We start from the raw sequence: 12,536 nt of genomic DNA, 5'->3' as shown, positions 1-12,536 counted from the left end.
CAATAGCGTGCTAGTCCTTCGTTCAATTTTTACAGCCAACCAAGCTCAACGTGCAATTTTAAGAGAGATCGCTGCAATTAAAGAATACTGGAAAATATAAAATCGGACGTGGGAAGTAGGGAAAAATTATAAACCGTCTGTGGGTCTGAATTGTTGTAAGCCCTAACTATACTCGTATGTGAAATTGTGTGCATACTTGGAAATAAAATACGTAACGCACTTTTAGTGTTACCGAAATTCCGTTAGAGCTGTTATCATTGCAAGTGATATTAACGCAGTGTTGCAAGGGAAAAGTTAATTGTAAATCACGAATGTATAAGTTAATCTAAAGCAAATTCACCAAACGGTCAGTGACCTCATTGTGAAATGATGGCATAAACAAGCTCACCGTCGAAAAACCGTCTTCGCTAAAAATCAGAGAAATCGCGAAAAAACTCAAATAATAAACGGATATGATATGATAATTCTATACGTCTGCTCTTCGTCTAACTCGAGAACGAAAGCAGACAGCGATGTCAAACCTTCGCCAATCGATTTCTACAAGTTCAAGGGCCAGTGATATTGAATTTGAGCGGTTTTGGAAAGAAATACCCTTTATGTGATCGTTCTGTCCGTCTGTCTGTCCGTCTGTTTTTCGTTTAACTCGAGAACGAAAAGAGACACCTTCTCCACTGCTATCCATAACTCGAGTTACTTCTTCGGGATTTTTATTGCATTTAATTATTATAAATGGATTTATACGAAGGAATTTGGTTATTTTTTCATTAGTTGTGAATTTGCATTTTATTTAAGTGATCATATTGCTTGACACGAATTTTGTTTAGGATAAGGTGTGTATAAATATTACCAGGGTGTATTGTGCATATTAAGATAAGTGAAAAATTAGACCTGAAACTTGGTCACAAGATAGGAGTTCAATATGCTGTATTTATAGGATACAAATCAGTATTTAAATCTGGAAAAGTGTTAAGGAGAATGAAATTGGATCGACTTCAAAATATTCAATTATGTATTTGGGAATTCGTATTTATTCGTTTGCAGAACCAAAGCGTCAAGTTTTGATTTACAGATTTAAAAAGGATAAACTTCCTTGGTAAGGAGTATGTAAATTTTATTACAGAGCTAGCCGTGGGTAATATTAATTGTGATTAAAAAATTTAACCAGTGCCGAAGAACACCAATTTTATGTAATACGAACAAGGGAACCCTTCAACCCTTGTAATGTAACTAACCGTTTCAACTCGTAATAGAAAACCAGCATTATTGTTCGAACTGCTTTTGAAACTACGACAATTTGTGGAGTTACATTTTCTTCAGAAGTGTTGGCAGCCCTCCGAATTCCGTCACTTACCGAAGAGAAGATTTGGTATATTCAGCACTTGTACAAAACTTTTCTGGTTGAGGAATAAACCAGAAGAGAGATATTGTTATTCGGAAGGCCAATTACAAGCCACGCTACGCCTATTACTTTACGCATCACCAATTCCAGTACACGAGAGTTCCACATTAGTAACACAACGTGAAAATCTTCACCAGCGACCGTTCGTTGCATTTATTACAAAGTTTACGCCTTCTATTAAAACGTCTATTCTTCATTCACTCGATTTTTATATGAATTTGATGTTGAATGAAGAAGGAACAAATGTTCAATTCCAACCAATGGTTACTTTTATTTGAAGTTGAACGAATGTTTTTTTTATTTATCCATTTTATCGGTCTCATTCTCATTTACTAACTTGTATGCTCTTTTAACGGGGTAATGTAGAGACAAATATTAGCTTCACTAATAAATAAATATTGTTGTTTTATTGTCCCGTTTATTCCTTGATATGAAGAGTTTCAACAGGAGCTAGTCAAGGTATCCAAATACAAGAAAGGAATGCCATGTTTGTTGTCATTTCCAAAACAACCCAAAGTCCACAGTGATTCATGGTTTTTTCATCATAGTAGATCCGCTAGATCGGTTTGCAGTATTCGGCATTTTGGTGCAATTAGTTGTTTTTAGGAGGTATCAGGCACTAGTCTGAATTTTTGTTTGTTCTTGCTCCCCTTATTACAAGTTAATGAGAAATGAAGTACCTACCTATTGCTCCTTCTTGACTTGTAACTGAGGACAAAATCTGAGAAACTTAGTAAATTATAAATCAATGTGTCTTCTGTTACACATACACATTCGGAAATGGTGGGTAGGCACATCATAACTTTGCACTACATTTAAAATAAACATATCTTAAGCACCAGCAACACATTTTTAAAACTTTTATTGTCGTTGTAGTAAACAATCACAGTGACCCGCTTTTTTCCGAAATACATAACAGGGTAATAAAAGGAGTGTAATTTGAACTTTCAGTTAATTGAAACCACAAATTCTAAAAAAAGACGTTCAAGTGCCTACCTTCTAAGGAACGTTCGCCGACTGCATGCATTTAATTCTCAAAGTTACTTCTTTTAGTGATGCGGCACGTTTGAAATACAGATTGTTTAAATGTTTAGGAAAGATCTATTTGCCTAACCAAAGGTTGTTTACATATATAGAATAGACGACGCTGACACTTACAGGATGCGTTTGATCTTTTTTGGGATTTATGATCAAAATATCATTTCTATATTTAAACTTATAAATTTCTGCGAAATCGCCATCACCGTCGTTCATAATCGTTCATCATCCCCTTTCATTATTACCTAAGTAAACCTTAGTAAATGCAGTAACCAGTAACATTATAAATATTGCTTTTGTTGCGCCTAACGGCGGGCAACTAATCGTACACCACAATACATCAGAATTTTTAATAATCTTTATGTGTCTGTTAGTATCGCCAATGATTCAAAGATGGGGCTTAAACACGAACTTATAAATTAAGATGAACTGCTGATCAAACAGTTGCATAGAGGTAGAAATGGCCCTAGAATTGGCGCGGCCATGATGTGCACGTTTTAGTTATTTTCTAGGGGAATTTTCCTAGTGCTCAAATTTTGAGAGTATTGTAGCCTTGGAAAATGACATGTGTAGGTAATGTAATTTATTTAGAAAACGTGAGGTTAATGCTTGTTTATTAGTGGATTTGAAATTCAGCCCAAGTGAGTGCACATTATGGCTGCCCCCATGTAGGTGTCATTTGTCAATTCAGCATTAGCAGTCCATCTTAATTTATAAGTTCGTGTACTCAAAAGACTTGTATAATTCAAGTATACAATGCTTGCCATCAAGGTGGATCCACCTTGGTGGCCATAATTATGCGGTTCTGAAAATAATAAAGTACAACATTACAAGTCAATATTAATGAAAACTAGACCTGGCCACAATAAAGAAAAAAACAGGACAATGCAATCAATTATTTTGAAACATCTTGTACAACAGTAGGGGAACAGGTAGAATTTACGAGTATTTTATAAATAAAGGCACGAATTTTTTGTTGAACTTCTTTGAGGGACTGATAGGACTAACCATATCCAAAATTTGGAAACGCAGTCGTTCCAACGCCTCTGGATGGCTGTAATCACATATAACCCTTAGCAAGAGGCCTATTATAATCAAGATATTTATTAAAAATGTTAATTCAATTTTGTACTTTCATTTATTTAATTCGATGAGAATTTATATATATATATATATATTTATAACCGAGGAAAAGGGGGTCAATTTTACTACGGAAGTAAAGGACAGTGCGAAAATATTTCCACCCCGATTGTTATTCAATTTTCGTTTTACGTAGTTTAAAATCTTTGATATACACGCAGACCGAGACCTATCCCCTCAACTCTTAATTCCTAGGTGGAAGACGGATGTCTTTCTATACCTCCAAAGAAAACCTTCCAGGGCGCCTTGCAGAGCATCAAAGCATTGATTATACACACCTGTATAATCAATCATCAAAGTAATGATCTCGAGAGACCCTAATTTGCATACCATCCCCGACGGTAAGTTGGAATTATTAAAAGCTAACATCGTCGAAGCGATTTTTGACAGCGAAGAAGAGGCAAAGCCTTCTTTTCTGCGAAGCCTAGCAAACTAGCAAGGCAAGACTGATGTTCCCCTCTCTCCTGCAGAGTTGGACTGGGTCAAGCATAGAGTGACCCAGTGACCCTGTGACCCAGTTAGTTTACTGACCCGGTGACCCAGTTGACCCGGTGACCCAGCTTGACCCGGTGACCCAGCTTGACCCAGTGACCCAGCTGACCCAGCTTGACCCGGTGACCCAGCTTGACTCGGTGACCCAGTTTGACCCGGTGACCCAGCTTGACCCGGTGACCCAGCTTGACCCAGTGACCCATCTTGACCCAGCTTTACTCAGTGACCCGTCTTAACCCGGTGGCCCAGTAATTAAATTATGGTTAGGGATCATCCAAAACAATTTTAAGTAACTTTTAATTTTAAAAAAAACTTCCTCAATAATATTCGGCAACAAGCACGTAGCCCAATTTCATTCAAGAGAACTAATACCTAAAAAAAATCAAATGCATTTGTTTATAGTTTGTAGTCAAGTAGTCAATGAAAGTATTTAGAGAAAAGATTTATTTGGATTAAGCTAACTAGTAGAAAAAAATTAAATGTGAATGAATACCTGTAAGCAAACTGGTAAGTCCTGAAGCAAAGAAATAACGGGACATGGAAAGTTTTTTACGGCAGTATTAAAGCAAACATCACAGAAATGGCAGTTGTCAAGCAATCGAGTATTATTTTCAACAAACCAGCATTTCATTTATTTCATACTTGAACCGAGGGCACTGACTTAACTGCGTTATTCGATCAAACTAGGTGACTGGGTCGAATTGGGTCCCCGGGTGAAATTGGGTCGCTGGGTCAAACTGGGTCACTGGGTCAAACTGGGTCACTGGGTTAAACTGGGTCAAGTTGGGTCACTGGGTCAAACTGGGTCACTGGGTCTAACTGGGTCACTGGGTCTAACTGAAAAGAGTATGACGTGACCCAGCGACCCAGTTGAATTTAGTGACCCAGGTGACCTAGTTGACCCAGTGACCCAGTCCAAATCTGCTCTCCTGTATGGACGCGGAGAAGGTCCAGTGGCTGAAAAACCACGTCGCAACGGATAAATCGTGGGAGATAGCTCTCAACTGGAACTTCGGGAGGAAAATGGTCCCCCAACTCAACCAAAATGCAGACATTAACGTGAAGGACAATGCGCCGGACAGTTATCCAAACGAGAATCCGCGATTTGCTTTCACGCTCAGATAAGTTCTGCAGCGCAACTGATTTACGAAAGGGGCAACAATTGCCCCAGTACAGTGGTTTTCGTAAAGTCAAAACTACAGCCTTTCCTCTTTCAGTTCATAACAAAAGAGCTGGTGGCTGTGGTGGCACCGGTGTTGCCAAAATAGTTTATGCTTCGGCATGCTTCCCGGGGGAAAACGAGGAAGTAGTGCCTCCGCCACCGCAGGTACGGAGGCTGAGCAGATACTTCAAGTAGAAGGGGATGCATCTTTTTAACGGATGTAACACCAACTCCCATCGTCTCCACTGGGGAAGCACGGACACAAACCATAGAGGTGGGTATTTTTGAGATTGTCAGAGGAACTAGAGATACTCAATCAGTGCAATGAGCCAACATTTGTAACCAGTAACACGTAAGAAATCTTGGGTAAATATACTATTTAAATATGTAGTATTACCTATATTCCTCCTCTTTCCGAGCAGCTAGAATAATGGAATGGAGGGTCTCTGACAATCCTGGAGGAATAATGAGCTAGGAAAACTCAGGAAAGTCACCAGAAGGGTGTATAACAAAGTCAAACGCACTGGGTGCGGAGATGAATATAGAACGTCCCTCACTGAGTGTAGTAAAGCGATTTGGAAGGCAAAAAGAGTGAAAGATTCTGTGAAACGATAGATGGAATTCTCGTAGCCTCTCGCCTACGAAATATCCTCTCAAAGAACAACCCGTTGAGAACATCGGCTCAACTAGAGAAACTTTGCAGATCTTGATGTGGACGCAAATCCGAATTCCGTTGATCAGAGGGCCTCCATCTTCCCATCCTGCCAACAAATTTGACTACGATGTTATGGACTGCCACAATACATCATCACTCATCAGTGTCGGGGGACTTAGAATTCTGTCCATTCACCTTATAAAAGTGACTGAAACAAAACGCCCATTCCCTGGCCCATTCTAGTAATGCGATCTAAAATGAGTTGCTGTCGAGTCACGTTAGGAAATCGCACTTAACGTGAACTGCCAAAGGCGATTCGACCGCCACTAAATTTTGATCGCCCGTTAGAACTTTTTAGGGGGAGTTATACTCGCCTAGGCTATAGGACTGGAGGAAGGTAGATGTGGTTTTTATTTCTAAGGCAGGCAAAAGATCCAGGAGCCAACCTAAGAGCTACCGACCCATCAACCTATCGTTCTTCATCCTTAAAACGATGGAGAGATTAATACGTTGTTGGCAAGTAGGTCCCATCACCTCTGGTCGTCCACAGCAGAAGCACAAGTAACCCAGACCCAGAATAGTTTGTCTGAGAACTACTGGAGCAATGGGTATTACACCTACAGCTGCCATGCGGGTATTGAAGAAGGAAGCAGCGAGGGAAGCAATCAGATTACTCCGAAATGAAGTGGGAGGAATACATAAAGGTGCAAACACTTGTACAACTATACAACAATTACACATTCCTGAAATCCTGACTTCATATACAGGATTTCAAACTACCTGACTCCCAAATACCGTGATCCGGGACAAGAAAGTCTGTAAGAACAGTCCAGAATTGAAGAAAAGATGCACGCGAAAGTCATTAGGTCGAGCCATTTCTGTAATTGATTTTTCTTTATTTGGAGATGTTGAAATTTTATCAAACGGACTATTATACTAATTATTTTTGTTACAAATCACTTACTTACACATATTACAAGTTATTTATCAAAATTATAAACTACAGTATAAATTAAGATCTTACAATCTATAATACACAACAATATGAGTGTAATTCCTTAATAATCATAGGGCAAAAACCATCCACCTATTAGTGGAAGAAATACTATACTCGAAAGCTTCATTCTTTGATGGCATGTAACGCATACCAATATGAATCACTGGATGCCCAAAACCAATTCTTCGTTAAAAACTCAAAGTACAAACCTTTTACTGTTTGGACTTCGCATTTATCTAAAACAAAAGATTTTCGGAACCGAATGCCTCCTAAGACAACTTACATTTTTTCAGAAATTCGGTGATCTCGTTTGGAGTTATAAAGTTATTCCAAGTGTGCGTGTTTCTTGGTATCACATTGAATATTTCCTGTGTAAGCATAACGCATACCAGCCAACTCATGAACGTCTTATTGAGAGTCGTTATGAAAAGCGAACCTCCTGGTTTCAAGCATCTTATGCACGCATCTAAAAATTGGTGCTGAGGTATGACGTGCTCGATCACCTCTGACACGACAACCGCATCGTATTTTTCACAATTTTTTGTGCCATGCATTTCCATCGTGGTGCAGTGGTAGTTTAAATTTGTAAGAGAATTGTCTAATCGCGCGTGGGAACGGGCGGTACTAATATGATCGTAGTTGGCGTCAACCCCGTCAATTTTCAAACCTCTCCTCGCCAAGGCTTCCGTCAAAATACCGCCTGGAATATAAATTGTATTCTAAGTGATATCAGAACACATTTATCGGCTTTAGGTACCTCCGCAACCCACGTCCAAAACCAATTTTTCTGTTAAAGGCGTCGCGGTGGCGCTGCTTTGAGTTGCCATGAGACCTTCCATTATGAATTGGGTACGAAGTGGAGTCATTCGATGTAATGGTTTCGCAGGTCCATCTACATTCCACAATACGTCTCCTTGTTTCGTAAAACTTTCAAAATCCTGCGCAACAATCGATGCAGTGACATTCGAAATGCGACAGTACTGCACCAAGTAGGAAATTCTGCAACATGATTACTAATATTATATTGGGATAGTTAAACCAACTACATCATCATCATCATCATATAATCTACCGGGCACCGGTGCTACGCGGAGCACACTTTGAGCAAAAGTAATGCAAAGAATAGATTTGAGTAACTCTGGTCTATAGCATCTAATTGTACCTACATTTACATTGCAATAAGAATCCAAAGGACCTTTCTCGTTAGAAAGGTATGCATGAAATATGATGGAAATACTGAGGAGTAGATAGATCTAGCTATCTAATACTATGCATACAATGGTAGAAGTTGAACTAAATGGAATAAATGTCAATAGCACCACAGGCGTGCATTCGAGAATCTTCAGGAATGCATCGATCGTAATCCGATTCCCTCTATTCATGCTATATAGATATCATCTACGTTCCTAGAACATTCTGAAAGTGTATAAATGTAAATAGATATGATTGCGTTCTTAACCGTGACATAAATTATTAAAACCCGGTGATATTGTTATTAATTTATTAAACAGTGTTTAAAGTCCTTTCAATTAAACATGATATTCACAACACAGGAGCTTCAAGATGCGTACAAAGGTTTGCAAGTATTAAACCAACAAATGAATTATTTAAACGATTGTTCGACATTTTGAATATATTTTTAGTTTTTATTTTCTTGTTTCCTGTTGTCCAGATGAGTGAATTTAAAATACGATGACATAATCTTGTTTCGCGTGGTTACAAATTAACATTCCAATAAAAATAAGATATTCATTAGAGATAATATCGTTTATTCATTCATTATTATAAATGCTTAAAATTTAAAAATCGGTAATCTCCGTGAAAGTTTGAATATGCGGTTTAAACATATGCCTCGAAATCCATTTCCATATTTTAATGATTCTGGAAGGGCATACTTACCCGGCTCACACGTGGTTCAGGTGAACAAAGTTGAGAAACCTGTTGGAAAGCGTACCCAATGGACTTACCGTTTCAGTTGCAAAAATCCCATCTTCGGACTTAACGAAGCTGCCATTATGTCTGAAAACTAAAGAGAAAACAGAATGAATTCCCGAATTTGAATTAAGCACATCCATATATAGTTTCAACAATGCGTAGTTAACTAAACCTTGATCTTTGTCATCTCTACAATGGTAAAATATTAATAGTCGGCTTAATTTAAATAATTGAATTGCATAGAATAATTTTTAAATTAATGGGTTCTGATCTATTACGTATGGCATTTTTTACGACGCCTTTTCACGACTATCAGAGTCCCGTTGCTGTGCCGTTACCGGTTTCGATTCTATTCTATTTCTATCTACACTTTTCCTTAAAGAATGAGCATAAAATCCATCAACGCATTAAAATCATTGAACATTTGGTATACCTACACCTACACCTACACTGCAAAAGAGTCAGCCGAGTGCATGGACATTTTGGAAGTACAGTACTAGCAATTATAATCTTTTACATTTATTTAATATTTAAAAAAGTTATTATAACTAATAACTAATTAATAAGTTTTCCAAATTAAAAGTCCAGGAAACGAGGGCTTTGATCTAGCAATGATTTAGCCTAACGATCAAAATATCATTTATGCCAAAGTGCTCTTTCATCCTGAGTGTGGTTGACACCCCATTTCAAGGATGAAATTTTTTATTATGAATTAATTCTAAATGTCTTTCGTAAAGACACATGTACACGTATACATTTTTCGAGTTATCCACGACCGAAGGTGTCACTTTTTCATAGAAAATATCAATTTTTTTGATTGGTTATTCGCGAAAAACTCGAAAAGTATGCATTCTATAAAAAAACTGTGAAAATAAAATTGTAGTTTTTGAAAAAACAAAGAACATGATTTGTATTGCTCTATGATGGGAAAACTATGCATTTTTCGAGAACTTATGGAATCTGGAAATCTTATGGAAAACAAAATTTAAAAAAAATCAAATTAGTTTCGTAACGAGTGCAAAACTGCAACGTTGAATGTGGTACAAAAAGAATTAGCCAAATGTCGATATTGGAAAATTGCTTACCGTGCGGAAAGAAGGTTGAGGCACCTCTTGAGCTAGAAAAACATCAGTAGTTAGTGGTTTGGCAGTGAGTAGCTCAGTAGCAAGGGTAAGTCCCCAATTTTACTTCAAATTTTCTAAGTTAAGAACAAATTGTCCATCACATTGTGATGACTTAGAAAATTTCAAGTGAAATTGGGGACTTACTACCCTTGTTACTGAGCTATACTTACTGCCAAACCACTAACTACTGATGTTTTTCTAGCTCAAGAGGTGCCTCGACTCGCTATATAAAAAATTACTTTAACTCCTTACAATACATACATAATATAATAATACAACCTAAGGATTCAATATGACTCGTCTGGGAGTTTCACGTATGCCTTTTCCAACTTTTTTTTTTAAATTGGAATCGAATGAGCCTATAGCTTGAGGGCACAGAGAAATTCAGATCTCCATGAAATCTGATATCTGAAGTTAAGTTTTAAAAAATCTGTTGCAATTCTTAGCCAGAAAGCAAAATGTCACGGATTTTGTAGTATTTTAAAACAATATTGTGAAACAGTGCATACGAGTCTTAAAAATGTATGCGTATGTTTACAATTGACAGTTGACATAACTGCACAAATGTCTACCTACCCATATTTTGGAAAGGCCTTCTGCGCTGGTCGAGCATCCCATTTGGGTTAAATCCGATAATTTTAATGAAAAGTGATAAGAACTGAAAAACCATATTGACACGTGATGTGGATATCAAAAGGAACAAAATTTCACGTAGGATCCAAAAATGCAATAAAAATAGAGCTCGTCATTTCTAACAATAAAGTGGCGCCTAGTTCCCATTCGCCAGTTTTAAAATATTTTATATCCATTCCGCTTTATTTCACAAATTTGTCAAAGCAAACGATCACCATTTTTTAAATTTTATTGAAAAAACTATAGTGAAATGATAATTAGTACACTTCCCATTTCACCCTCATTGTTGTTTGTCCCATGCACAGCATGTCCCTGTCCCTAATCGAGAATGACAGTTGCAATTGGTTATCTCCGGTTCCAAAACGTTTCCTTGTACCTAATGTAGTAATAATAGGCACCAGTTGATTGTTGTCATTTTTAATAATCTGATCAGCAATCTACAATAGGCGCAAATAATTTGCCTATTGATAATTCCATCACAAATATAAGCAATAGATAAGTGAGGAAAAGGTACAATGCATTAATCAGCGTTCATCAATTTAAACATTAATTATGTTCAAGTACCAAAACCTTTCTTTGGTGTTCCATTCTATTCAAGTGTTCCTGTTTTACCGTAAATTTATTAAAGGAACAAACAATTACCAAAATCTATCCCAACTATCGCGTTTTAATTAATCTTTCGCACGAAATCTACTTGCAACCGAAATTCTTGCAAGTACTTATTAATATAATTGCGGTTGGGCGCAAAAAACGTATACGTGACCGGACTCAGCTAGGACCACAGATGTAATCTGTACAATGTTAACCACCTCCATCATAAAGAAAAACGAAAGTAGGCAATCGATTAATATTTATTATTTATTGCTTTTGAGGATCGTTTGGAATTTAAGCGGTCGAGTGTGAATAATATTATAAAGCTATTCATTGTAACTAATAAGTTTCGTAAGTAATTTTGATGGAATAGATTAATTCCGATTGGTTTGAACTACGATGCACTGACCCAGTAGCTTACAGGTCAATGTCTTGCCCCATTGTTGTAGACAATAGATACATATTTCTCAACTCGTTTTGAACTAGTTAGAAAAACTAACAGACCAGACCTGCAAAACACTTCTGATTCTATTGCACCTTGCTTTTGTTTACTTGAGTGCAATTACAAAGTTACAATGTTAAACAATAAGATTAATATTATTCCTTAATCAAAATAATGATAACAGCAAAATATTTAAGTAGCAGCACTAAAAACAATAGGTGAACTTTGACTATGTGTATCACTTCAAAATTGATGAGGATGGTTCTTCGGTATTATATTATTTTGGAAGTTCTTAAAGTTTTGTCCCTTATTAAAGGAAGCACTAAGATTTTTATTTTTTAATGTAGTACTAATTTAATTCTCCTTCTGGTTTAGATTTTAAAAAAATGCATGCTTACCTTATACTCTGAGAAGTACTAAACACAATTGGCACGTTAGCAACTTAGGAACGTAAAGAACGGAACAGCACAAAGCGCGGATCAAGAATGATAAGATTTCTGTTGGGCTGCTCGACTTATACGAAATCCCAGTCCGGTTTCCGGATAACGGGGTTAACATCAGATACCATTCTATTGTTTATAAATAACCGCTAGCGTAAAGTTCAAGTGTTGGATAACCGAATTGTGAAATAAGCAACGAAATTTGGAATTTGGTCGACGAAGGGTTTGTCGTAAATGTTTAATTTTTATATTTTGTTTTACTACTGTTCTTTTAATCAATCGATGATAACTCGCAGTTTATAAAAACTTGTTTTTGTTTACAAGCTGATCGCAATTAAAATGCGGAAGATTAATTAAAAAGCATTAATTATTTTTATCGAAGCAGAATTTGTATGTCATACATCCGTGGTGATTGTATCATCGATAGCATTATGCAAATTTTCTTGCTTACAGAAGAAAATAGTAAGAGGATGTGCAATGGCTTTTCG

At 37.0% G+C, this 12,536-nt stretch overlaps 1 protein-coding gene across 1 annotated transcript; it reads right to left on the bottom strand.

Moving 5' to 3' along the window:
* Positions 1–6,761: 6,761 nt before the first annotated feature.
* On the bottom strand, positions 6,762–12,218 carry LOC116159764 (ubiquinone biosynthesis O-methyltransferase, mitochondrial-like). The gene is made up of 5 exons (XM_031472841.1): positions 12,007–12,218; positions 8,851–8,909; positions 7,641–7,882; positions 7,167–7,583; positions 6,762–7,119 (listed from the first exon to the last, which is right to left on the bottom strand). The coding sequence occupies exons 2-5, from the start codon at positions 8,895–8,897 to the stop codon at positions 7,007–7,009; spliced, it is 819 nt and encodes a 272-aa protein (XP_031328701.1). The 5' UTR covers positions 8,898–8,909; positions 12,007–12,218; the 3' UTR covers positions 6,762–7,006.
* Positions 12,219–12,536: the final 318 nt, after the last annotated feature.

This window comes from Photinus pyralis, unplaced genomic scaffold (assembly GCF_008802855.1).
Source record: "Photinus pyralis isolate 1611_PpyrPB1 unplaced genomic scaffold, Ppyr1.3 Ppyr1.4_LG1, whole genome shotgun sequence".
In the NCBI taxonomy this organism is placed as follows: Eukaryota; Metazoa; Arthropoda; class Insecta; order Coleoptera; family Lampyridae; genus Photinus; species Photinus pyralis.
Note: the sequence above shows the minus strand (reverse complement) of the source record. Positions and strands in the feature narration are given on the sequence as shown.